This window comes from Papaver somniferum, chromosome 8, assembly GCF_003573695.1.
Source record: "Papaver somniferum cultivar HN1 chromosome 8, ASM357369v1, whole genome shotgun sequence".
NCBI classification, from domain to species: Eukaryota; Viridiplantae; Streptophyta; class Magnoliopsida; order Ranunculales; family Papaveraceae; genus Papaver; species Papaver somniferum.
The window spans coordinates 160,672,725-160,699,502 of NC_039365.1; the positions used below are offsets into that span (position 1 = coordinate 160,672,725).

Consider the following 26,778-nt stretch of genomic DNA (forward strand, 5'->3'; position numbering starts at 1 on the left):
CAAAAATTACTATTTCCGCCCAATTGCTAAAGGGACCCCAAGAATGGATTAGGGGGAGGTCACTTTCTTCCCAGAATTTGAAAATATTTTTGGCGGGAAAATTATTTCATACACTGGCAGATTTTACGGGCATGATTTGAAAGGGTTATGAGTAGACTAAAGAGCTGAAATTCAAGGGATAGACTCCTTATGGGTATATGAATATATTTTGAGTGTTGGAATGGCCTGAGTTGGGCCCAATCGCCGGATATTTTTCACAACATTTAAAAAAGTAAAATAGGGTTTCAAGTTGATTTATGGAAATTAAAGGAGACTAAAGGCAAGAAAAATAATTCTGAGGATTCATATACATATTTAGATGATATTGGAATGATCGAAACATCTCAGAAACGCGTGGAGAAAGAAAATATAGAAATTATTGCCCGTGGAAAATATTTGTGTTCAATGAAGATTATTTGGAGTTATAACGAGATTCAATGCGTGATATGGGTATAAATAGTCTCTTAGGGTGATATAGAAGCGGTGTCGAGAGTCTGGGGGGCTGAGGAGAGCCAGAGAAGAAGAAATTAGAGTTTTCCCAAACTCGGTTTCTGCTCCTGCTGCTGCTGATGAACATGAATAACACGAAGAACGGACCTGCAACAACAGTCGTTTTTCTACAGTAGTAACGACTAACACCTGTGGGTCGTAATCAGGTAGTCTTTTTTTCCACAGCGTTTGCGACAGAGCTTCAACAGTCTTATTTTATCACTGAGGGTCGTAGTTCTCTGGTTTTATTGTATTTCTCATATTCTCATCATTTCTAAACCATTTTTGAGCCATAATAAATTATTTTGAGAGCATTTTTACTATGATGAGTTAAACCCCAACACTGGGACGACGGAGGAGGCCGAGCTTCATACATGGGTAATTTTATTAATTCTTTTTAAGACTTTTGCATTAAAAATTAATTGAAATATGATTTGATTAAATTGGGTGTTATTTGATTAGATGGGTCATGCTTAGCTTAGGTGATTTGATGTTCCATGCTTAACATTTACAATCAATGTTTTGAGAATCTACTTTGGAAAAATAAGAGTCCATATATGTTTTCAGCGATTATTGTTGAGAATAAATCATTGAGCCCTATGTTATGAAGATTTTCCGAATCATTAGTCCCAGTACCTCTCTACCAATTTGTCAATATTTTTGTATATAATTTTTATAAATCTTAAAATCCTTCACCTTCACAAGTCTTAGAGTTCGAACCTTCATTACTAAAATTACAACCCAAATTTTTTTTTAATCAGTAGCCGTAAGCCACATACAACTTCTTGATCGAACCATCATCCTGCTCCACATCTTCCTCACGAAGAATTGCGAGTTCGTTAGGCTCAGGCACGCACGGAGGAACATGATCCCAATACCAAACTTGCATAAAAGAAGCTGGGATATAGGTCTCGATTTTGTGAGATGAGCCTACCGTCTGGAGATCCTGACAGAACAGATCAAGATGGGGGTACAAACCACCTAAGAACATCGGTGCCAGCGGAAAAGAGACGCCGCGAGATAACAACGCCTCCTTTGGCACGAGCTCACCCTTGATAGTATCCTGGGGACTATATTCAAATATGTCGTGTCAAAGCCAAAACAAGATGAAGGTGGCTAGCTCCGCACGGGGATTCTTCTCCTTGCGTTTGGAGGGGAGCGCTTTCCCATAAACTATATGAGGAGACCAATATTCAACCAAATAGAAAAATAAGCGTGACGATTGACTTTAACAAACCATTCAGGGCCAGGTCCCGTTGGATTTGATGAACCGTGAATTGCCTCATAAGCGTGGATGGAGCTAGATAACAGGAGATCTCCAGACGGGCGCTTAGGAGGATCCTCCCTCCCCAACCACTTGTTTTTTCCTTTCAGAGCGGACGAAGATGCCCTCTTCTTACCTGCGCCAGTGGCCTCCTTGTCTCCGCCTCGTCCCAATGGCGCTTGACTCTTTTGCACTATTTCACGGCGGGAATCATCCTTACACTTCAACAATTCTTTATCCTCTTCATTAAACGCTTCGAAGACGACTTCCTTATCGTACGAATGACTGCCATGAATCGGAAACCCTGTAAAAGCGACAACGTCTTCTAAAACGACGGTGTCCTCCCCCAACGCCGTGAGGAGAGTATGCCCGGGAGGAGCCCAGCGGAAGAAAAGCCGCGTTATATCGTGAATGAATCTATTTACTTCCCGCTTAAGAGACGAGTCTATAGCTTCATTAATGCCCGCCTTTCAGAGAGTTGCATCATGACTGGGGGTGGAGCGTATGCGGGACGCCCAATGCGGCCACACCGGGTGAATTTTCGATTTAGATCGAATATCGATGGCAGGAAGATCGTAGTCGCCACGATGGATGGACATCCGCGACACGGTTTTAAATACGAAAGCGTCCATGGTCTCTGACTCGGGTCGCAAAAGACATCCGGGAGCAGAAGGGTAAGGAAGTATGGGCGGATTCATAAGGAGAGAGGCTAGGATGTCGTCTAGAGGGAAAATGCGCTTACCTCCACGGAATTCTCTTAGCCTCAGCGCGCGCTTTAAGGCAGGATCACTTGTAAATTCAGCAATTGTGTATGACCTACCGTCCGCCGGGGAGGGTAAGATGATCTCGTCCTGATCGGAATACTCGGCTTCTTCAGGGTCTTCATTCCTGGGTTGGTGGGATTCACTAGACTCCTTAGACGAAGAGCTACTAGAAGAGTTTCTAGACATGGCGAGTGTATGGGTTTGCATGGAAGAAAAGAAGAAGAAGAAAGATTGATAAGAAAACGAATTGACAGTCCTATATATAGAGGGCCCTGGGGATTGAACGTGGCAGTTATGCATGGGGAATGGTAACCGTCAGAAACTAGAAAGAGAAGAGACTTAGCACGACAAGGAGGTGAAACGTCGTCCACGATCGAAAACTCAACAAAAGGAAAAGACCCATGACGTCTATGGATCGTGAAGAAGGGCGCTCAAAAAGGGGTTCTTTGACTATCGGGTTAGTTAACAATTGACTCAATAGTCAGGGGACTAATGTTGATACATGAAAAATATTACCCCTTAGCCGGGTTAGTGTGTCCCTAAAAGGTAGGCAAGCCCAATATGAGACATGGGGACTAAAGCCCAAGTCCACTAAGAGGGTATCCATTAGATGGAAAGGACAAGGGAGGAATTAATAGGAAAGAAAGAGGTTTTACTAGGGAAGGCATGACATTAGTAGTAATTAAAGAAGAAATGACACATTGCATGATGTCATAAAAGGAAGGGGCTTTTGGAAAGTCTATATAAAGAAGGACAAAGTACAATGGAAAGGCAACTCTCTTTATGACTATTATTAGAAAAGTGAGGTCATTTGGCTAGCTAGGACGGGTAGAACCTCAAACCTAAATTCACCCCTCGACATGGAGAAATATAGGAGATTGGTTGGTCATCTGATTTATTTGTTAGTCACCAGACCAGATCTTGTTTACTTAGTGCATATGTTGTCGCAATTTATGCAACGACCAAGAATAGAGCATTGGGAAGCATCCCTTCGTGTGGTTAGATATTTGAAGAAGAAACCTGGACAAGGAATTTTGTTGCGCTCTGATAGTAGTCTCAGTTTAAAAGGATGGTGTGACTCATATTGGGCAAGTTGTCCATTAACTAGACGTTCATTGACAGGATGGTTTGTTCTTCTTGGGTTTTCACCTGTGTCCTGGAAGACCAAGAAGCAACATACGGTTTCTCGGTCCTCGCTGAAGCAGAATACAGAGCTATGGCGGCAGTTACATGTGAATTAAAGTGGTTGAAACAATTACTTGGTGATTTAGGAGTTCATCATACACATGGGATGAATCTCTTTTGTGATAGTCAATCGACATTATATATTGCTCAGAATCCAGTATTTCATGAACGAACAAAACATATAGAAGTGGATTGTCATCTTGTTAGAGATGCTATAATAAGGAAGATTATATCACCCTCTTACACTCCTACAACAGTGCAATTGGAAGATATCTTTACAAAATCCTTAGGGAAAGCTCAGTTTAAGTTTCTTTTGTCCAAGATGGGCATTTGTGACCTCCATTCTCCATCTTGAGAGAGGGTATTAGGAAATATAGCTATACTTAGCCTAGAGTTAATATTTGGAATACGTGTGGTTGAAGTTTGTAACTTGAGACCCAAGTCTGGTCTTTGTATAAATGTCTTGAGTTTTAATGAGAATAGAAAGACTTGACCAAAACTTAACAAAATCTGTTGCACTTAGTCCCCCGTAGACTAGGAAAGAGTTTATCTCCGATATGGTCAAGGCTATTGATAGAACGAACCCTACTTCACCTTAGGCTTTCTCCTCGACTGTTGCCTCAAAAACATTCTTAATCGTTCGCACAATATCTGCATTATCATCATAGACGACATAAATTACAAAAATATGTTTTCTCAGCCTCAGTGCAGGGAATTTACCAGTAGTGTCTCTGAACCCCCTACTCTTGCTATTATTAGTAGGATGTTCAATAGATTCTACAACATTATCAAGATCAGTCCTTCTTTACGGACCGAGAAAACCAAACCAGCTCAACACCGCCAGACACAATTTTTCTTTTTCCTTTTTTGTGGGTGCGGACACGATTTTTTTTTCTTTTTAGTGGGTCAATTTTTCTTTCTTTGTGTAACGATGCGTGAATCGTGAGTGAGACTTACAATTTATAGGTCCCAGTAAGCCCGCGCTCTCAGGAAACGTGTAGGGGATGGATTTGTGTCTGGCGATTTTTAGCTGGTTTTTTCAGCTCGGTCTGTAAAAAATTCTTGTAATTAAGATATCCAACAACGTCCATTGTGGATGCCTTGGTCTATAATTGGCTATGTGAGCAAGGTAGGTCTTGCAATTGTCTTTTGGGTTGATCCTCAACTCAAGCAGCTCAGCAGCAATAGCAGCACCACAAGTTCAGCACCACAAGTTCAGCAATAGCAGCTCAGCAGCAAGGCAGTAGCAGGATCAGGAGAAGTAGCTGGAAAGAAAGCTGCAGCAGCACAGCAGTTTGGCAGCCAAGGCAGCAGTCAGCAGCAGCATCAGCTCCACAGGAGCACTTCACAGCAGGTACCTGGACTCAGCAAAGATCAGTTTCTTTCAGCTGCACTACACAGCAGCTACTAAAACAGCAAGTTAATCTAAGATGCAAGAATGCAATGCATGATGCAAGATATGCAGTGCAGAGAATATGCAAGATGAATATGCAAGTGAGGCTAGATGAACTAAATGCAAGGAGAACAGCAAATAAGAATGCTTCGAAAACACAACGCCAAGTCCCCGGCAGCGGCGCCAAAAACTTGGTGTGGTTAGAAAACACACAAAAACTCTTGCAAGTATACAAGGCCAAGTTTTAGTATAGAAAGTAAGCAAGGGATCATTCCACAGAGACTTGGGGTGTATTGAAGTTTCCTAGATAGCTGAGCTAGTGACAGACAGTGAACTAAAGAACCAAAGAAAAATTCAGTGGCAGTGAGCCAAAGGCAGTGGCAAAGAATAAGAAAAACTAAGAACAATTTAATCAAAACAAAACATGGAAAAGAAATTGTGGATGGGAAGTGCAGGGAGATGGATGAGAGTTCCCTTCACCTAGCTAGTTCACCTAGGTTAAGTTTTTGTCATATGTCTAGTTAACTAACCTTACAGCCTTAGCTAACCCCTAGCATTGGATGTCTGTTTAAAGCACAGCCAATCACAGACTAACTAGGCAGTGGCTTACTAACTAATGTAGCTGATTAACCCCTTAGAGCCACCACTGACCCCTAGCATTAGTGGTCTTCTTACAGCACCACTAATCACAAGTCAGTTGGGCTTTTAGGAATCTAACTAGCCTAAGCTATTTTGAGTTCAACAAAAACTAACCTAATGGCTAACCATAATGGCTTAAGAGTCTTCTCTGAGATTACAGGATCATGTGAAGAAACATTACATACATAGAATGTAACACAAACATAACATAGATAAAAGCATAACAAACATGGTGGTTAACATAAACAGAATTTGAACAAAACATTCACATGAACTGATATTGAATTAAAAATTTAAACAAAACCTAAGAACTAAACAGTGAAGCATAAGTTGAAATTGGAAAACAAAAAAATCTAAAACTAAACCTAATTGACACACTGGCTAGTCCAGGCATGCCAATTTCACAACCCATGACCCCAATTTATAGTCAGTTACAATTCCCCCAAAATACCCAAATGTCAGAAATTAGGGTTTCACAAAAAGGTGAAATTGACTTACCTAATACACTGATAACAACTCTAAATCTTCCCCCCATGCTTCTGTTGATCCAATCGCATCTACCCATGCTCTGATTTCTTCTCCAACTTCACCTATTCTACCAATTTCAAACCTAGGGTTTCTGTGAAGAAAAAGGGTTGAAATCGATAGAATATGTGTCTAGAGAGGTAGGGTAATGATGGGTTGTGATTACAAGTAGCCATGATGGCTTTTGGAAGAGGCGTGGTGGTGGTTGAGGCAGAGGCAGGCGGAGTTGGTGGCGGACATGGTTTTTGCAGAGAGAATGGGGAAGAAGATGGGGTGAGCTCGATTAGGTTTTGGCTAGGGGTTGTTTGGTTTGTGGGATATAAACTTAGGTGTTTGAGTGTTGAGCGGGATCATCGAACCTTGATGTTCGGTGATGAAAGGCGTAGGATGATAACTTCTGAAACGGATCTAACGGAGAAATTGAGACAGATCATGAGCGACCGTTGGATGCAAAAATACAACGAAACTGACGGCTCAAGATGGAGTTAGGTGCTGTAGTGTAAGGCGGAGATATCAAACTTCGATGAACAGCAAGGGAGCGACCGTCGGATGCTTCTGAGAATGATCTGACGGCTGAAGACGCAAGCGGGTATGGATTTGGGTTTTAGGCTTTTGGGTATAGAATATGGGTTTGGGAAATGAGTTTGGGCTTGGAAAACCTTGAGCCCACTTCTTCTTTAAGAACAACTTTCTTCTTCAAGCCCATTTCTATCCTTTTTTTTGGTCTTCCACACATCACTCTTCGCGGTTTCCTTGCGTAATTTCTTCCGGCTTTTCACCACTCTTCAGCTCTTTTCCGCTCCGCAAGTCATCCAGACTTTATTTATTACCTAAAAATGCAAAATTAAGTAAGAAAAATATTTATTCTTGAAAACAATGAAAATACAGAATATGGGATAAAATGTAGAATTACTGCACAAAGGATGAGTTAAATGCCAACAAAAAGGGATAAATATATGCACTTTTTAGCACTCATCAGCAATGTTCTGGCCGTTATGGGATTCTGGGAAACTGGCTGAGGGTATCTTAACGGGCCGTACATACAATAGACAAAAAAAAAACGTGTCTTCCTTCATCCGGTGTCACGTGTCATCCTTCATGACAAGGGCCTGGCATCATCCTTGCTCTAGGGCTATTACGTACGAGTTTTATATCGGATGTCCCCAAAGGGAAAACTCGTAGAGCAGCCAAATCTATTTCCGTTTTAAATACGGGTAATGTGGGACTAAACAAACCAATGGCCAGGAGAAAAAAAAAAGTAGAAAAAAGTACTTGGTTTCTCCAGACGGTGACTTTTTGGTCTCGACACTAAAATTCCTAAAAGCAATGTCAAAGCAAACATTTTTGGTCGCAATCAAAACCTGTGTATCTGGTTTTATTTTCTGCGCAGTAATGCTTGGCTTAGAAATACTCGATTCAGTTAGAGAAATTGTGGGTGGCTGAAGTACCCTGATCTTTGGATGCCCTGCCTGCAAGTCTAAGTTATTCCTTCAGGTTTTGCAGCTTTTCCGGCAGCAATGCGGGGATCTATTAGGTTAGGTTATCTGTAAGCATACTACTAAACTGGGCAGTGCCAAACTCTATGTATAAACGTCTGACCGCAGGAATTTCTAGAGGAGGAGTCTACCAACAGGAATTCCTATTAGGTTAATGTCACAGCAGCCTTAAAGAATTTTTTTTATTTGGGAGTGAAATCATAAGAGTTGGATTTAGATATAATGTGGGTCACCGCAAGAAAATCAAATCAGATCGCAAAATATTAACCACAAAAGTGAAGCAAATACAGTTTTTGTTTTGTTTTTCTGGTGAACTACTTTGGCAGTGCAAATGGAATGGAACTGCATTTGTAACCCGAAATTAATATTTGCTTCCTTGCCAAACAGTTTTGCTATTTATTTACTCAATGAAGTTGCAAACCGGGTCGAATCGCCAAGGTCGTTATAACACCTAGTTTTCCAAGTGCAGTCTTTATGTCAGTGCTGCTGCAACCCTCGCCAGTATGAACGATGTTGGGGTTATCATACGCGATAACATCTTCGAGTGGGTAATTCCTATTAGAGTGAAGCACAGTTCGTGCTTTTCTGCAAACCCCGTTTAACACTACTGTCTTGTGTACTCCTCCAAGCAATCCTTCGTAATCTGTGTCTCCACATTCTCCAACAATAACAACCATATTCGTCAGTTCTGTTCCCCATCTGATGTATAGATACCTGAAAGAAAAAAAAAATTAAGGCTAGTTTAACGAGTATAGTTAATCATTCGTAACATTAACACTTAGTAGCCACAGTTGTTAACAAGAGGAAGGGCCTTAGTATGTAGCAAAGACAAAAGCGAGCACGTATGTACCTGAGGGCTTGCGCTCGCGACGCCAGTACAGGAATTACATGGAGCTTAGTCCCATTGTGACAGTAGATGACATGGCCCCGGAGGGCTTTGATTCTCATCAACTTACGAATCTCTGAGAAAGGTGGAATCTGTGAAGACTTAATGATAAGTCATGCTGTTCCAACTTAATATAGCTAGAAGAACCTTAAAACTTAGAAAACTGAGAATCAATTTACGTACCAACGATGGGTTTTCCACTTTGAATGAATGACAGTAGGTGGTTGATCTCTGAGTATCTTCATTTATAACGAATGATTTCCCATTTCCCCCCTCTTTACCAGCAATATTAGCAGCCCAGTGAACTAAAGCCTTTCTTAAGCACTCTCCACCCCAACGGTATTTGATTTGTGAATGGTAATCTGAGTCGAGTACAAAAGGAAGCCCAAAGTGATTATCATTTTCTGAAGATGGATAGTAGAGATCCCCTCCACTGTTGCAGATATAAGCATCAAAATCTGTTGCACTTAGTCCCCCGTAGACTAGGCAAGAGTTTATCTCCGATATGGTCAAGGCTGTTGATAGAATGAACCCTACTGCACCTGAGGCTTTCTCCTCGACTGTTGCCTCAAAAACATTCTTAATCATTCGTACAATATCTGCATTATCATCATAGTCGACAGCAATTACAAAAATATGCTTTCTCAGCCTCAGTGCAGGGAATTTACCAGTAGTGTCTCCGAAATTCCTACTCTTGCTATTATTAGTAGGATGTTCAATAGATTCTACAGCATTATCAAGATATCCAACAACCTCATCCATTTTCTTGTGTATCTCTCTCGAGTCATCAAACTCATTATTTCTTTGCCATTGTGGATGCCTTGGCCTATAATTGGCTATGTGAGAAAGGTAGGTCTTGCAATGTTCTGGCCATGAAAAATGGTGAATCCTATCCAATCCATTCTGCCGACATTTCTCCCAGCGCTGCTTGTTAGTAATCAGCTCTAGTAGAGCATCAGCAATGGCATGTTGATTATGCGGATTAACAAGGATGCCATTGTCAAGAACCTACAAACAGCCGACTAGAAACTAAATACCCTAACAAATTTTGTAAAGATTACTAAACAGTGAGGGTAACAATTGGTTGATTAACATACCCGGTGTATATCAACTGGACCTCCATTGATTGTAGCAACAATTGGCAAACCATGAGCTGCTGCCTGGTTGTCATCAAATAGAAATAATTATGTTACCTATATGAAAAAACACAGTTGTTGTACGCGGAACACTAACAAAGAAGCACCTCTATAAGAGTCAGTCCAAATGGTTCAATGTAAGCTGGATTTATGAAGACACCCTGCACAGAAACAAATTAGAGTTCAAAAATCCAACAGCATATGTTTCTACCCACGCAGTTCCACCACATACACTTGCTCTTATCTTGTAATTCTTATCATAAGAAACTCCTTCAGAAATCACATTACCTTAGTCTTTGCTGCAAGACGATAAATGTCAGGAACATCAGGCTGCTTGTGGTGTTTGGGATATGCTATATGACCGTACAAATCATAATTGTCAATTAGTTTAAGTACTGAGACAAGAACAGACGCATTATAGCCTGGCATTTCATCAATTCCTTCCCGGTTACCCATTATTAATGTCTGCAATAACAGATGTATATGAGAAATTTCTAAAAATCTGTACATGAAAAAACAAGAGAGGAGAGAAAAAAAGGTAAATCCCTTCTAACAGACATACAAGGTTGGCCAGCTCTCTTAGCTGACGACACTCTCCAAATGCTTTGACCAAGGTTGTGATGTTCTTTTTGGGGTCCGGTCTAGCTAGTGCAAGGATCATAGGCTTGTGAGGATTGGTCAAAAAGCGCTTTATCTGCCAGACACAAAAATGAGATAGCTAGTTATAAATGAGAGTACATCTCCAAGAAGACCAAACTGATGATTTCTTATAAGAATAGCCAAAGATTTCAGTTTGAAGAAACGCCATCGAATTCGGAAGCAAAGCTGCGTATGGAAAAAGAGTAAGACCTCGGACCAAATAGGCGGGTCAGAAGAAGCTTCATTTAGTCTGGGTTCACCATTAATAACACCTTCAGGCAAAGCCATGTGATTGAATTCCATGCCAGGAGGAATTACCTTCACATTTCAATTAAAAAAGCTCGCCTCAGATAATAAAACTAAGTCAACTTCACCCACCAATCATAATATATATGCGTAAGGGTCAACACTGTATATATTGTTCCACCAGGAAACTAGAAAAAGCATGAATTAACAATTAAGACTTTGTAGCTTATACTTACGAACATTCGGGGCATGTACTTGCCATCACAGGTAACATTTCGTAGTTTATGCTCAAGTTGAACATCAAAACCATCATACAAACTCCATTGCTTTTCCACCTCTTGCATGGTGCTAGTTATAACTATTTCTGAAGCATCAAGTGAGAGCTCTTCGGCCTCTATCCTACGCATTATTTTGTATGTTGCATTTAATTCTTTTCTTGATAGACATCCTTTTTTCATGGCCTGTTCCAGCTTATCCCGGCCAAGAGAGTGGCCTGTGAAAATCATAGGAACGTTTAACGCACCAGAGAGAAGAGCAGCAGAGTCGCCAGCATCAGCATAGTGTCCATGGATGGCGATTGGCCAAACTGGTTCCCCTCTACCAATATGTTCCCCTAAAATTTTGGACATCTGTACAATATGCTTCAGTGCACCATCAACGAATTCGGGAATATGCGGCCACAAAAGCTCCTTGGGGATATACTTATCTCTTGGCGCAAACGGTATACGAACAATATATGCACCACTACTGTCTCCCTTGTCATGCATGAATTCTTCAGAGCCTCTAGGAGGAAGCATCTCTGCGGGTTCACCATAACTCCAGTCTACATTTGGAGCTAATACTTGTCTCGTAAGCAAATCGACCCGACAAACTCCGGGCATTGTAGCTAGAGCCCTTGCAAGTTCGACGACATATTTAACCTACAATAAGTGACATTTAGGCCTCCTCTAAGTGAGGATGATATAGATCTTCCTAGGGGAAGTTTAGATTTTTCAAAACCGTAATGTAGACAAGGAGCAAAAGAAGCATCAGAGAGGTACCTGACCACCAGTATCAGAATCACAACCAAGCTCCATATTCTCACCCCTAATGAGACCATGGAGGCTGTATATTACAGAATTAAAACTAATTCTTAGAAGACCAGGTAACAACCATGTGTTATAAGACAGCAAGATGAATATGATGCATACCTTACTAACACAACGTACAATGTGTTTTCTTTCTGGTGATTACCATCCCAGGTATTAATCGTCACAATAGCATCACCAGTTCCTGGTACTTTTCCATCTCTGCTTTCATCAGTAGAAATGTCACTTGCATAGTCATCTGTTTCTCCTTCTGAGAAATCTTCAGACATATCAGCAGTTGCCTCCCAATGGCTTCTTTTTCGTTCAGGGTGATGATATTTTGCACTAAGTGGAGCTTCATCTCCTTTAACCTGCATCATGAAACAGAAGCCTAATCTGAGAAGTAGGTAAGAGCTGAATATAACGTGGTAACACTACTTTCAGTAATCAGGAAAATGTAAGACATCCACTTCTTCAAAAAAATTTATGAAGTAGATGATTTTTTTTCCATATAATAATAAAGATTTAACCAAGAACATGGAATCCTTAATTTCTAGGGGAAAACAAAAAGGAGATCGTGCCTAGATGATTGAAGTGAATCAAGAATGCGACCTGTTGCATAGAAAAATAGGCAAGTGGCATTAAAGCATGCATCAGAATAAACATCACAATCTCACCTAACTACAGATTAGTAAACTGAGCACGAGTCAAGCCACGTTGGCTCCAAAAGAAGCGAAGTCACACTGCGCTTCAGTACTTGGCTAAAGTATAAAGTTGCGGGGAAGCATTTGCATTACCAGGAGGTGGGATAAAATGCAGACTTCTTGCAGACGTGCAGTCAATTGAGAGCATAAAAGTTCTCTTCTATGTGGAACAATTTAGCCATTTAGCTGAGTGAAGGACCAAACTTTTGGTCTCCACCGTGCATATAATTATTTACATCTCTCAAATAAAGAGTTTCAAATCAAAATAAAATATACTCCTATAATGGAATTTTCATTCTTTTTCAGCAATCACAACGAAAGCATCCTTGGACGACCAATTTCGCCGCTCACTCTTGTTAGGAGGGTTAATGACAGCTCGCTCAGCATTTGCGAGCCGGTATCCAATCACAATTTCTTTCCTCTGACGAGCACGTAACAGTACTTCAAAAAAATTCAATTCCTCCTCTTCATGAAGGTAAAGATTGGCTTGTCTTATATGCATCTCGTTTCCCTGATTCAAGCCAAGAAAGACAAAATGAAAATAAAAATCAACTTGCATGCAAAGAGAAGAAAATACGATAGAAATGGATTAGCTGCAGGTGTCAGCTACCTCCTCAGCAAAGAGTTCTTCTAACACATCATTTATTTGGCGATCCTCAGCAACCATAGCTAATGCCATGCTGACCAGCTCATTTGATAAAACATAGTCACTGATTTTCGACATGGATAACAGATTTTTAGTCCGCGGATCAAGAATTTCACTTATTATGACTGATTTATCTGAAGCTTGTTGCATTTCTCCCATCCAAGAAACCTTTGAGAAGGCTCCTCTATGAATCGGGGTTTCTTTACTATAAGGAAGACGCTTTGCCTGCAAATTTGTGAAAAAACTAAGTACAAAACAGGCCGGTAGTTTTCGAAAAAAAGTTATCTTGGTTTGTCTCAGTTGAAGTTGCTGTTGGTACAAACAATTTGGTATTTTTCGTGCATTTTTCAGAATCCATCGGCAAAGAATGTCCTGGCGTTTGAAATATTGAAACATTCATCGAAAAGAACCATTGGACACCCAGCATTTGTATAAGAACTTATGCTTGGGTCTGAAAGGTAGCAGATAAAATGGAAGCACACATAAGAAATGATGTTATACCTGGATGTCACGGATTAACAATAATGTGGCGAGAGATCTTGAGTCAGCTTGGATTGCTGAATCTTCGACGGATTCATCAGCCAAAATCAAAATCTGTACATGCCATAAACTTGGCAACTGGTTAATCAAGAAAGGGAGAGAAAATCATATTCATCAATACTGGTTTCATGTAAACTGCAATCCTAACCATGCTTGGGTTGGACAAAGGGAAAGAGAAGTAAAAAGAATTAAGCTAACATGACATAATTTCTTATCCGAAATAGGATTAAACCAGGAAGCAAGATCTCTAGACCAAGCCATCAAAGGAACCTATAGTGTTAGTTCCAGGTAAATTTGGTTATATGGTTCCGGACGGTTTTGTTTAACCAACAAAAATGCTATTGCATGGTTCACCAGCAGCAAGTCTTATCATTCCAAAACACTGAATACCAGCAGCGAGTCTTATCATTACAAAACTCTGAATTAAGGTGTTCTACTCACAGAATCAAAGGTCTCCAAGGGGAGACTTTCCAAGTTGCGGCGAATAACAGCATTTCCTTCACGATGAACCAGAGTAATGTTCATTAAACGGTCGAAATCAAGACCACCATCAGTAAGTTTTTTAACTCTGTCATTTTCTGGAACTTCATTGAACATCCACAACTCTGACTCAGGTGCCAAGAATGCATCCAATACCTGAGACAGCAAAATCCAGAGCAATAAATAGATCGACATTTGGACACTTACCACATTGTACTTCTAAAGAAAAGAAGAACATTGATAGATTCTCCAAAGAGACAGATCCACATTTTGCGTTCTGACCAATACGAACATCCATGAAAATATTGCAAGGAAAATGTTTCTGAGATGTCAAGCATCACGCTACACAAATGTGTCCAACCAAGTACTAATGCAAGATCGATCATATATCGTCTGTAGCATTACCATAATCATATCTTCCATATCTCGGCGCCAACCACAAAAAAGAATTTTTTCATGCAACTTCTGAACCATTAAATCTTTCAGTGGATTCCCTCTCCAGACCTGTTTTATCAAGACAGGAAAAACAAAAAACAAGAAGCGATTAGGAGCTTGGCAGAAAGAACTTACCACTATCATATCATCAATGTCCCGTCTCCATCCACAAAGTAAAATCTTCTGTGGCTCTTTTGTTGGCCGAATAATTTCTATCAATGATGCCTCTTTAACCTGAATGGTGAAATTGATTATATGCTCGTAAGTTTTTATTGTCTAGGACTTCATTATAAACTCCATGGCATGGGAGGAAAATCTTCTAGAAGTCAAAGTGATCAACCTAAAGTTCATTTTTCCATTCTTGTTCCCGTTTTTGATATTTCTAATAAAAATAAATGTTCAACAGATAAGACTTCACCATTGGCAATGTGGTTGGAGCATAAGTATCGTCATCTTCAGCAATTACAAGAACTTCATCGCCTTCTTGTAGAACATAAGAGTCATCAGGATTCAAAATTATCTTTCCTCCACAAGCTACCGACTTCACTCCACAAGGAATAGCGTCCGCGAAGCTGATCAATACATCTTCAAAACACATTCCATCCAATCCCGGCCATCTTTTGATGTAAAACTCACAGTTTTCAAATCCAAGTATATCTTCCCAAATCTGTAGTTCCCAGATTTAAGAAAGAAAAAGCCAAGGAAAAAATAAAAATAAAAATGCAAATATAATCTATTGTAAGACAAGAAGAACATGAAAAAGTTACTAACTAGTAAATTGACCTGAGCAAGGCCTGGTTGTCGAGCACACTGAATCATCAAGCGGCCAATGACATCATGAGCAACAACAGTTTCAACAAGTTCTCCACCAACAAGTTTTACCAGCACCTCGTTGTCTAGGTCACTAAGTTCCACCACTATATGTCCTCTCAGCCCTTCTTTTACTCCTGTCAGACTCAAAACTGTCCTTAATGCACGAGCATCACTCTGTTACCAGACCACATTGATACTACAGAGATTAGTCAAATATTAACATAAGAGTTGATAAAATAATTTCCCAATCTTGAAATGATATAGACCTGGTCAGCATTGCCATCTTCAGCAAGCACAATGATAGCGCGGGCCTTGGAGACAGAAACCTGCAGGAACACCTTCTGTAGTTTAGTAAGTTTCGAAATATAGTAGTCACAATTATGTTTCATTTACAGCTCATATAATGCAATTAAAATATTTGCAGCTTATTGAGGATTTGGCTTGTGTGAATGAAATAGACTAAAAAATGGATAAGGAAAATCAAACATAACCTTTTTCAGGTCAGCTAGAATACAAGGGTTTCCACTTCTGCATATAACAGATGTTTCTCTAAAATCAAATTCCATTTTGGCAATGTCAAGTTCCATCTCTTCTTTATCTCTCTCAGCCATTACAACCACAGTCCCTCCACCCAAACTCTCATTGGCTATGACAAGCTGATTCAATAGTGTACCCTGCGATTGAAGCAGAACTACTTGTCAGAAGATATTTGAGCACCCAATACGCATACATAAAAGTGAGCAGATAAGGGTTTTGAAAATGAGAACTTTCGAGAATATGGACATGACTAGAGTAAAATACCAATTTTTCGCTCCAACCAAGAATTAAAGTATGACTGCTCTCAACAACTTCACTTTTTCCCTTCCGTAATGAATCTAATTTCTCGGAGATTGCATCGGAAACAAGTCCAAGCATCATAGCAAATATAAGCATACCACCAAAACTTATAGAAATTGAAACTAACCTCGGACCAATTCCTTCAGAGTCCGCATGGTTTCCTGAACTAGCAACATAAGTCCAAGACAACCATAGACAATCCGCTAAGCCATCATCAGTCACACCAAACAATGCAACCCCACCAATAAATATAAGCAGCAGGGTTGCAATTAGCAACGCCGACGGCTTTGTATAAGGATGAACTGATAAAAACACGTCCACGTGATATTCTAACTGTTTGTTCAAGGAAACTTCTTTTGAAGATCTTCTAGTTTTCGAAACGTAATCAACATACTTGAAAATAAGAAACGGTGTTGACAAAAGTAATAACGAGAAAATCAAAGCTAAAGTTCTCAAACTTTCAGTAGATATAAAATTTTCTTCTGCATTTGAATTGATAATGTGAACGGAGTCCGGTAAATTACATTCTTGTAATCTCAACTTTAATATTAAAATCTGTTCCTGTGAAAGAAAAAAATGGTACATCAATCCAATACATCCATTGCAAGAAAGTATAATGAACAGTTGAACACTGAACATGTTTATACTCGTGTAAAAATAAGTTAGTTTAGTTAGTTACCTCTGAATCCTTAACCTGTCCTTGCAAATTAAAGTTCTTGCGTAGAAGATAAAAGAAGATTGTGAGAATAACCTGCCAAAAAACTAACTCTGAGACACACTTTCAAGCCGATATATTCAAAATGTCAAACTTGATGAATGCTCATTTCAAGGATTCTAAAATGTCGTCTATCAAAAAAAAAAATTCAAAATGTCAAACTTTATAAACAATTTACACGTGTCACATGCTAATAAAAAGTAAAAGCACAGGTGGTGGGGTGTAATAACTCAAGTCATCGTTGAAGTCAACAAGCAGTCAAAACAGAGAAACGAAAAAAAAAAAAAAAAAAAGCAAATGTAGTTACCGGGAAAACCAAATTCCGTCGATTCCATCGGAAACAACTTTTTAATCTCCCAACAATCGTAGTAGTTTTCTCTTCCACCAAGTTCTTCTTCTCCGTTGGAATGGTTTCATCATCAGATCTTTGCATTTTGTCTCTTGTACGATCAAAATCAATTCTTCTTGGAATTCCACCATATCTATTATCCAATGGTAAAATCGGAGTGGATTTCTGAGATAATGGCGGTTCAAGTGGATAAGGTATTTTCTGCGAGCCACTACGGCGTGCTGAAGAGTAGAATTTTTTAGGAGGTTTTAGAGTTCTTGAAGTAGGAGTAGGATGAGTTGAATGAATGAACGAAGGAGAAGGGAAAAACCAATCCCTGTTACAAGACGAAGAAGGCTGATCAGGATCCATAAAGGACATGTTTGGTATTATTTTAAAAGATTATGGGTTTTGATTAGTCGTTTGGTTTTGTTAGAAAGATGATGATTAAATACAATTTCAAGGGGAATGATTTGTTTTAATTAAGGATTTATATGTGTGTTCAATCAAGTTTAGAGAAGTGGTTGGAAATTAAAATGTTTGTTAAATGTGGTCAAATATATTGGGGTATAGCTTTTGGAATGAATAGGACAAAAATGAGCATCTTACAAAGCCAATAAACGTTACATTGAATAAGAGTCGTGATAGGGAGTGCTAGTTTTTCTTTTTACATTTTTTTGATACGGTCTTTCGCTCGTTTTAGAACCTTTGAGAAGAAGACCGTCCCGTTAAATGATAACAATCCCAAATTAGTATCGGAATAATTACAGGACTGACCAGAAATATAAATTTTAGAAATTAATTACGTAAAATTGGTTAATTAATCAATTATGACAATTTCAGGGTGAAAAAGAAATGTAAAATTTGATACTGTTTAGATGGGCGAGAATATAAAAATAGTTAGGATGTAAACAATTTCATCCTAAATATTTTTTCTTATTTTTGATTTATATCAGGATGCATCCAGTTTCATCCTCGCTGTTTTTAAAGTTTAAGCCAGGATGAATCCATATTCATTCTTGGTATATTTTTGGTGTCCATTTCACGCATATTAATTTTTACTCGTCCATTAGAACCATGTTTTAAAAATATTTGGATAATTGACCCAGTTTCTCTAGAAATTAAAACCTGCATCAAAATATGAATTGTCCCGATGTTTGAGAACATTAAATTTCCTCCGGAGTTTAGTTGGAAGATCAACGGCAAAACACACATTACCTCGCTATCGGCTAACAATAATGGAGGGAACCCCACTTGCACACACTAAGTTTTGAAATTCCATAAAAAAAGGAGTTGGGTTTTGGGTACATTACCTCGCTATCGGCTAACAATAATGGAGGGGACCCACTTGCACACACTAAGTTTTGAAATTCCATAAAAAAGGAGTTGGGTTTTGGGTGATTTCAATGTCTTGTGGGTGCAAATGTTGATGGAAAAATTCAAATTTGTATTAGTTATGGGTTAAAAATATTTTTTATTCACTTTTTTCCGGAAAACTCTCTATAAAGAGAACTAGAGAAAACAAATGTTGATGGACCAGAAGACAGTGACGTGGGAATTACGATGCCGGAAACCATCATTGTTGGGGTAAAACACGAAATCTTCAAGCCATTTGGGGTAAAATATGAAATTTTCAAGAATTCTGACATGCCGTGTTGGTGTTACCGACTCTTGATGATATAAAATTTGTTCGACCCCGTAGCACATAAGTCTTGGCTCCGTCCTTACGTGTTAAGCAACTTAGACACAAAAGCACTTACTTAAGGACCATGTTTTCCCGTGATGTCGCTAATAAGTTAGCTGGTTAGTTACCATTAGATCATCTTAAATGTGTTATTTTATTTTTCAGATAAGATTACAACTATAAATATTAATATAATTAAAAAATTAATATTTATAACTAAATCCTTCATCATCACGTTCGGCAATTATAAATCCTCCATAACCTAACTTACCTCTTTTTATCTTATTTTTCTTCCGGATGTTCTTTCACTAACAGTACCACTGATAGTGGTAGAGGTAGTGACAACAATGAAGTTAAAGGGTAAAGACATTGGCGGTAGAACGGTGGTGGTGCAATTCTGCTGGTGGTGGAGTTGGCGGGTTCAACCGAACAATGCTCTAATACAAGGTTAGAAAAATATCAAAGAGAGAATTGATAGGATCTTAGCCTCTACGGATTGGATCAGACTATTCCCTAATGTGATATTTAAACATTTAATAAGGGTTCTATATGATTATATCCCGACCCTCTTAGAAACAACTTTGTTAAAAAAGTTTCAAATATTTAGACCCTTTAGAATAATCAGAATCTGGCTTAGTCATGATAATTTTCGTAAACTTATTGAAGATAACTGGAATTATGGTATAAGAGGTTCTAATGCTAATAACTTCACTAATAAGCTGATAAATCTTTCTTTTTCTTTATTTGTTTGGAACAATCATTTATATATGAATTATTTTTTTCAGTTGATGGAGTGAGGGCCACCATTTACTGCTTGAACTGACGAGAGATTGTCTGCACTAAAAAACAAATTTTCCAATTGAAACTGCGAAGCCTATTCTATTACATCCGCTAAAGCTTTGACTTATGCTTCCATGATAGAATCTATAGAGGCGGTCCAACATTTAGTTACTGCGAAGTCTCCACTGGATCTAATGAGGACGATTCTACAACCTGCAACAGTTGAATTTTACCTAAAGATCGATGCATCAGAAAACATTATCATGCATATATTATGCAAAGGTAAGAAAGATTGTTGAAGGCCAAATTGCATTGTATTTATAGCAACAGGAAAAAAACAGATTAATGTAAAGATTTATAAAACTTTCATGTCTGATTGATGTTGGTAGGATAAATTTTAATTGTGTTAACTAATGATGCTGGATGCTGAGCTAAGTTTTCCATATTAGCATCGCATCTATCTTTCCAACCCTGCCACATAATCAAAACATATAATCAATACTGCTCAGCCTGACGCTGAGATGATCTTGTCTGCAATCAAGTAATAATTCAATCCTGGGGAGAAGAGAAGTTACACAAAACAGCAAAAACTTGAAGACGAGAAACAAACGCAAGCAACTCTTGTAAAAGCACAATGATCAAAATTTTCCTCAGACATACCACATAAAGGATACAAATCATCAGAGGTATTACCAATCCTAAAGAACCAATTTTTTAGAGGAAGAATATTATGCAAGCACTTCCAAATGAAAAGTTTAAACTTATGCATATGCCAAACCCTAAGCCATTGTTTCTGTTCTTGTGGTGTGGCAACACACTAATGTTTGAGAGTAGACTGATACGTAGCTTTAGTCAAGAAGTTACCTGAATTTATGAGAGACCAACGTAGAGTGTCAGTACGTGAGATTGAGAGGCGTATGAGATGGATTTTATCAACCTGTTCTTGATCAAATAACTCATAAAGAGCATCATCCTCCCATTAAACAATATATGGGTTAATAAGTTGTGAGACTTGGGTATAATCTTGAAGGAGAAACTCCGTTGGTCGAGGCAAAACTCGAGTTTCTTCCCAATTATCTATCTGTATACTGATATCTTCACTTCTTGATACCTCCCAAATATAGTATTTCCTAACTATGTCCAGACCTTTAACTAAATCTTATCAAATCCAAGTACCTTTGTTGTTAATTACATGATGTATTGGTTGGCGATTAGGAAAATACTTGGATTTAAGACTCTAACTGCCAATATATCTAGTTTAGTAACAGTTCTCCATGCCATCTTGGTTAACAAAGCTAACTTAAAATTAGATAAATTTTGAAAACCTCCATGTCTTTTCGGCATATGTAGTCTGATCCAAGCTATTGGATTGAAACCTTTTTGTTTTGGCTTATATGCGTAAACAATTAATTTTTTTCTTATATCAGTTTGATCTGAAAAGTTCAGAACCCATTAGCTTGAGTAATACCATCTATAAATTTATATCCAAAATTCTAGCTAACAAACTTAAGCTTCTTTTATGAAAAATGATTTCTCAACATCAACCGGCTTTTATTCGTGGTCGTTAGATTATTGATAACATAATAATAGCGCATGAGATCTTACATACTACGAAAACTTCTAAAAACAAAAATCGGCATTTTACTTTGAAAATTGATGTTTCGAAAGCATTAGATAGAATAGAATGGCCATCTCTTGAAAAAATATTGTATGTTTATGGTTTCAATGATTATTGGTGTCAAATTATTATCCAATGTGTCTCTACTATCTCTTTCTCTATTCTTCTTAATGGGATTCAGGTTCAAGTTTTTGAAGTTGAAAGAGGTCTAAGACAGGGAGACACTTTTTTCTCCATATCTCTTCATATTTGCATGGAATTTTTGTCTAAACTTATTTTTAAAGATGACTTAGCTAAGAAAATTTATGGGATTAAGTTTTCTAAATATGTTCCCCCCGCATCCCACCTTTTTTTTCGCGGACGATTGCTTCTTGTTTTCAAATGATGTATCTTTGAAGCAAAAATTTTAATAGATATCCTTCAATTATTTGAGGATACTTCTGGTCAAAGTGATAAGCCTCCAAAAGTCTGGGATTTATTTATCTCCCAAACTTCATAATATGCACTGTAAAATAATAAGTGGAATCCTTATGGTTAAACAGATATCTAAAAATCATAAATACTGAATAACATCATTATTTTTTGGTAGAAATAAAACTAACTGCTTTGAACCTTTGCTTAACAAGTTTTATGCCACCCTTCAGGGATGGAAGGGTAAATTTCTCTTAGGGAGGCATAATTGTTATTAATAAATCTGTCCTTAGTTCTTACCCTAGCTATCAGATGCAATAAATTTCTTTTTCCTAAGACTGTGCTAGACAATGTTAATAAAATGCAACATGATCTACGGTGGTTCAAGAAAGACGCTTCCAGTGGAATCTTTATTAAACCTTGGGTTAGTTATTACACTATCCTTGAATCTGGGGGTTTAGGAATTATAAATCCCCACAAGAAAAACCTTTCTATGTTAACTAAATTAGGTCTCAACCCTTGCCGTTATATGTGTTTCAAATGTACCGATTGATTCATACATGTCGTAATTGTCTGAGAAGAATTGAACCGATCGATCCAGGTCTAAATATTTTTAGGAGTTGGTTAATAAACATGTTCTTGTCCTCGAATCTTTTAATATTGTGCATTTAAGTCATACAACCCTTTGGGACAAACATAGTTAATCGTTAGAGAAAATCCTATGGGAAGTAGAACATTACTTCGTTCACTACTTCAAAAAAAATATCATCAAAGGTCATTCACCAAACTTGTAACAAAACTAAAAACACCTAAAATTACTTTAAAATGAATTAGATTAATCTGGCAAAATCTGTTAGCATTAGAATTTAATTTTTCTCTTTGATATAAATTGTTGGGTTCCCAATTTATATAGATTTGTGTTTGTTCATTTTCCTAAAATTTATAATAATATTTAATTCTTGATCTATTTCTTGTCTTGTCTCTTTACCTATATATTATCATGAACTATTTCTCAAGCATGCATAATTAGACGAAGTTAGAGAAAAATGACAAAAACAGATTTCATGTCAAAAAAAGGGGAATAAAGAGAGATGTGAGAAACTAAATCGATTACAATTAATTCATGCGTAGCCTTGCATAATCCCATGAAGTATGGGAGAAATAAAGGGTAATAAAGAGACATGTGAGAAAATGAAACGATTACAATTAATTCGCGTGTAGCCTTTTGTTTGGTCAATTTTTTTATAGGTTTCATTTTTCTTCCTTCTCCCTACCCGGTAAATCTTAAAATCACAACATCTTCTTTTTTGGAAAACTTTGGCCTTTAAAAATTGTTTTTATTTTAAAAAATAATAAAAAAAACAATTTGAAAACTAAAATCAAATTAAAACAAAACAAAAAAAAATTAACCAAGGGTGACTAAATAATTTACCTACCTTAGGAGTCACATTTTATCATCCTATCCACCACCACATTATCGTCACCACTCCATCAGTCTCACCAATACCCACCACCATTATCCCCACCACTGCCCACCATCACAACCACCATTAATGCTTACTGATATGGTTAATACCAAATAAATTTATTGTGTATCAACAAAAATATATTCATTTGATTAATTAAAGAAACATTTATTATGAAATATCAATTGAAATATTAACATTTTAATTAAACGTGATCATTTATAGTGATAAATTTATGTTCTGCAAGTATAAATTTGATCGTTCTTTATCTAGCCTAATTTGTCCAAACTTTGTTTTATATTCTGGAAATCTAATCAATTTTATTTTAATATACTAAAAATCGTGATTTATTCGATCGGGTACTATAAATAGCTGAGATCCTATTTGGGTGATCCAGCGGTCATGATCATATTGTCTTATATGATTTAGTATCCTCCTCGAAATATTGTTTTTTGTCCTTACCATTGTGCTAAAAACATCCAACTACATCCATCACAATAAAATGTTGCATGCCCATTTTGTAAAGACACAAACTATTATTTTCCATTATTATTCACTAACATCCACCGCCGTATGTAAAAACCAGCCACCCCCACTATTTTTTCAACCACCAGTAATGTTACCACCTCCACCACTCACAAATATCCGCCATTGTTCCACCACCTACTACTTCTTTCATTAAATGAATATTTATCATGAAAAATTAAGTAATCATTCATCATGAGCAATTAATAGGACACTAATTAATAAAGTATTTATAATGGTTAGTTGAAAAAATCATGGCCGTAGATGTATCCCTCCTAGACAAATCTCGACCGCTCTTTATCTAGCCTAACTTAGTCAATCTTTGTTTTGTATTCTAGATTAGTTTGGAGACTCTTAAATTACCCAAATAATTTTTGGGTCATAATTCTAAAACATAAATAATTCCCTAAAACTACTCCTTTGTTTCATTCTAGAAAGACAAATGCTATCCCGCACCGTTTTGCGGGTAGCTATCCCGCTCAAGCGAGCTTCTTTACCGTTAGATGATCAAATTAACGGTTAGATTCGAAATCAGGAAAGCACCCACCATTTTCAGGAAAAGACCCACCATTTTCTCTAAAGGGTTCAAGGCTGTTAGATCTGGGTTTTAGCGTGATCTGACGGTAAAGAAGTCGCTTGAGCGGGATAGCTACCCGCAAAATGGTACGGGACAGCATTGCTCAGAAAAGAAATAGGACATTACTGCCTTCTTTAGACAAATTATCAAATGAAGCTAGAGCTTTAAGTGTCCGAAATTTCTATATTGAGTCTTTGGTTAATGAAGTGAAGATGTTGTTTTTTAACAAAATAAGAAGGAATTCATTTCCTGTCTTATAATCTGTAACCTCTGCTTCTAGTTAATGAATTCGGCAATTATCAGCAACAAAAAAAAATTAAAATTGTAATCTTTAAAGACTCACATGGATGACAAAAAATATATATATACTTCAGTTACTATAAAACATACATCAAAACATGAGTTGCTCTGCTGATTTAGTCCATTATATTTCAACTATGATGATCAATCAACCATGAAAGATAATCAAATGAATCTAATTGTGTTTCAAGTAGAGTTGTTCAATTGTTCATTATTTCACAGAAACATACATGAACCAATTGAATCAAAATTGGACTGATTCATGAGAATCAATTCATGAACATTAAGATACCATTTTCAAAGATTGCATTCCTTAATTCATAAATGTATTTGTTCATGAGTATGAAAACATACTTAACCGACTTTAGAACTTTAACCACTAAGTTTGCAAACGGGCAAGCAAACTACAGCTTCCGGACTTTGGTCTTGTCCAGCCGTTTGCAAAACGATATACATACTGCTGTCCCGGACCTTAACTCAGTTAGAACCGTTCGCGTACTGGTATGCAAACTTGGTCCCGGACTTTAACAGTTAAAACCGTTCGCATACTGGTATGCAAACAATATACATACTTCTTCTTCACCACCGCCACCACCATCATCAATTACCAACAACAAGTCCACAACAGGTTATTCATTCATCTGATATGGCGTAATTTCAAATTTGTTAGATTAAATTAGGGTTCTTAATAATCAATTGCATGTTTAATTAAACTGTTATTGCATGTTTGGATCTGTTGAAGGAGTATTCAAAGTCAAGGATGAGAAGGTATGTTGCCGAGAAAATTAAAATTCTGATGGGTTAGAAGATTGTGTTTGAATCCAGAGTTAAAGGTAGCAGATTGGGTTTGAGTTTCGCTGTGAATATGGGTATGAAATTAGAACTCAGATTGAAGAATTGTTGCAGTGAACAAGAGGATTTCCATGGAATAAGTATGGGGTTTTTCAGAAATTATGTTTCAACTTAATGAATTTAGGATTTTGATACGAGTCAGTAAATAAGATTTTGTTTAATTGATTCATTAAACTAGGGTTAAATATAATTGAAAATCTTTGGATTTAGATGACTTGGGTATTTTATCTGATTCAATTAATTAGTGTTTTGTTGTTGAGATTTGTTGTATTGTCCGCCATATTGGAGATTGTTGGTGCCATGAAAGCGTTGAAGAAAATAAGTTGTCATGTTGAGACCGTGGTTTTGATTGAAGGTTGCACAATATCTGGTTTTACTGAAATTGATTATTGAAGAGAATTGTCCGATCATGATAAACTTATGTATGATTTGTTTTGTTTTTTGATTGAAAACTGTAATCGGTAAAAACCCTGTACCGGACTGGAACCGGACCTGTGTTACCGGTACAGGTACAAGTCCAGGTCCAAGTACATGTACTCACAATATATAACCGTTCAACATGAGGTACAGGTATCGGGTTCATAGAAACCCGGACTGTACCGGCCCATGTGCAGCCTTACTGGTATGCAAACAAGGTTTCCGGACCTAAATCATATTATAATAGTTTGCATACTATGTTGTATCCAGAAAAAGGTTAATTGTTATAAACTCCCATTTCAATCATTGAAACATTCTTAGAAGACAACAGTAGCTGTCTCACACAAACTATTAGATTATAAGTAATTTTCAAGTGATCGAATGATCAATATGAAACTTTCTGAGTCGATATCAAATGATTGTCTCACACAAATCATGTAAGATGTTTCAAGGCGATTTTTACATGATCACCTTTTGACTTATTATTTAGTTTCCAACAAATAAATTGTTTCCAACTAAAGTAGTCAAGAATATGATGAACGTAGTTAAAGCAAAAAGCTTCCAACACATATTTCAAGAAATACATAACCGAGTTAAACTCGGCTCGAAATATCAAATCTGTATAATATAAAAGTCTATACATCTATACGACCTAGTCTTATTGAGAGATATAATAGAATAGACTTCTGAGTGATAGATAAGTTTTAGTCTCCACATACCTTTTGTTTATGAAGTTCCTCCAATCTCTCCCCAGTAGATCTTCATCTTCAATCGATGAACGCCGTGAAGTCTAAAGCTCAACTACACATTCTATCCTAATCCGAGACATAGCTATAAGTAGACTAGAAATCAAGACTTATAATTTTTATCAACTAAACTTGA

At 37.5% G+C, this 26,778-nt stretch overlaps 2 protein-coding genes across 7 annotated transcripts; both read right to left on the reverse strand.

The window, feature by feature from the left end:
- Positions 1–7,988: 7,988 nt before the first annotated feature.
- Positions 7,989–12,587, reverse strand: LOC113303738 (probable sucrose-phosphate synthase 1). 3 transcript variants are annotated; one of them, XM_026552807.1, is made up of 12 exons: positions 12,446–12,587; positions 11,892–12,139; positions 11,742–11,805; positions 10,938–11,621; positions 10,666–10,773; positions 10,379–10,510; positions 10,105–10,281; positions 9,924–9,977; positions 9,778–9,840; positions 8,864–9,688; positions 8,645–8,772; positions 7,989–8,508 (listed from the first exon to the last, which is right to left on the reverse strand). In XM_026552807.1, exons 2-12 carry the CDS (start codon positions 12,056–12,058, stop codon positions 8,199–8,201), a joined length of 2,712 nt encoding a protein of 903 aa, XP_026408592.1. In that variant the 5' UTR covers positions 12,059–12,139; positions 12,446–12,587; the 3' UTR covers positions 7,989–8,198. The 3 variants fall into 3 exon arrangements, with proteins under 3 accessions (XP_026408592.1, XP_026408591.1, XP_026408593.1); XM_026552806.1 differs by having other exon boundaries at positions 11,892–12,159; positions 12,446–12,537; XM_026552808.1 differs by lacking the exons at positions 10,666–10,773; positions 12,446–12,587 and having other exon boundaries at positions 11,892–12,340.
- A 50-nt stretch (positions 12,588–12,637) lies between these two features.
- Positions 12,638–17,743, reverse strand: LOC113303739 (ion channel CASTOR-like). Of its 4 annotated transcripts, XM_026552810.1 has the most exons (13): positions 17,246–17,743; positions 16,903–16,974; positions 16,188–16,784; positions 15,878–16,060; positions 15,653–15,712; positions 15,357–15,560; positions 14,992–15,240; positions 14,709–14,807; positions 14,544–14,603; positions 14,100–14,294; positions 13,620–13,712; positions 13,083–13,343; positions 12,638–12,983 (listed from the first exon to the last, which is right to left on the reverse strand). In XM_026552810.1, exons 1-13 carry the CDS (start codon positions 17,645–17,647, stop codon positions 12,765–12,767), a joined length of 2,694 nt encoding a protein of 897 aa, XP_026408595.1. In that variant the 5' UTR covers positions 17,648–17,743; the 3' UTR covers positions 12,638–12,764. The 4 variants fall into 4 exon arrangements, with proteins under 4 accessions (XP_026408595.1, XP_026408594.1, XP_026408596.1 ...); XM_026552809.1 differs by having other exon boundaries at positions 14,544–14,807; XM_026552811.1 differs by lacking the exon at positions 14,709–14,807 and having other exon boundaries at positions 14,544–14,642; positions 17,246–17,742.
- Between the last annotated feature and the right edge of the window lie 9,035 nt (positions 17,744–26,778).

Bases quoted from the DNA above. Each gene is read 5' to 3' on its own strand.
- LOC113303739 (XM_026552809.1), bottom strand. From the start codon at position 17,647: ATGTCCTTTATGGATCCTGATCAGCCTTCTTCGTCTTGTAACAGGGAT. The intron at 15,713-15,877 runs GTTATGTTTGAT...GTGTTCCTGCAG, and splicing joins TTCTAGCTGACCTGAAAAAG to GTTTCTGTCTCCAAGGCCCG. The intron at 14,295-14,543 runs GTAATGCTACAG...TTGCTGTCTCAG, and splicing joins ATATGGAAGATATGATTATG to GTATTGGATGCATTCTTGGC.
- LOC113303738 (XM_026552806.1), bottom strand. From the start codon at position 12,148: ATGATGCAGGTTAAAGGAGATGAAGCTCCACTTAGTGCAAAATATCAT. The intron at 10,511-10,665 runs GTCTTACTCTTT...TGTGTCTGGCAG, and splicing joins ACCCGCCTATTTGGTCCGAG to ATAAAGCGCTTTTTGACCAA. The intron at 8,773-8,863 runs GTACGTAAATTG...AAGTCTTCACAG, and splicing joins AAGTGGAAAACCCATCGTTG to ATTCCACCTTTCTCAGAGAT.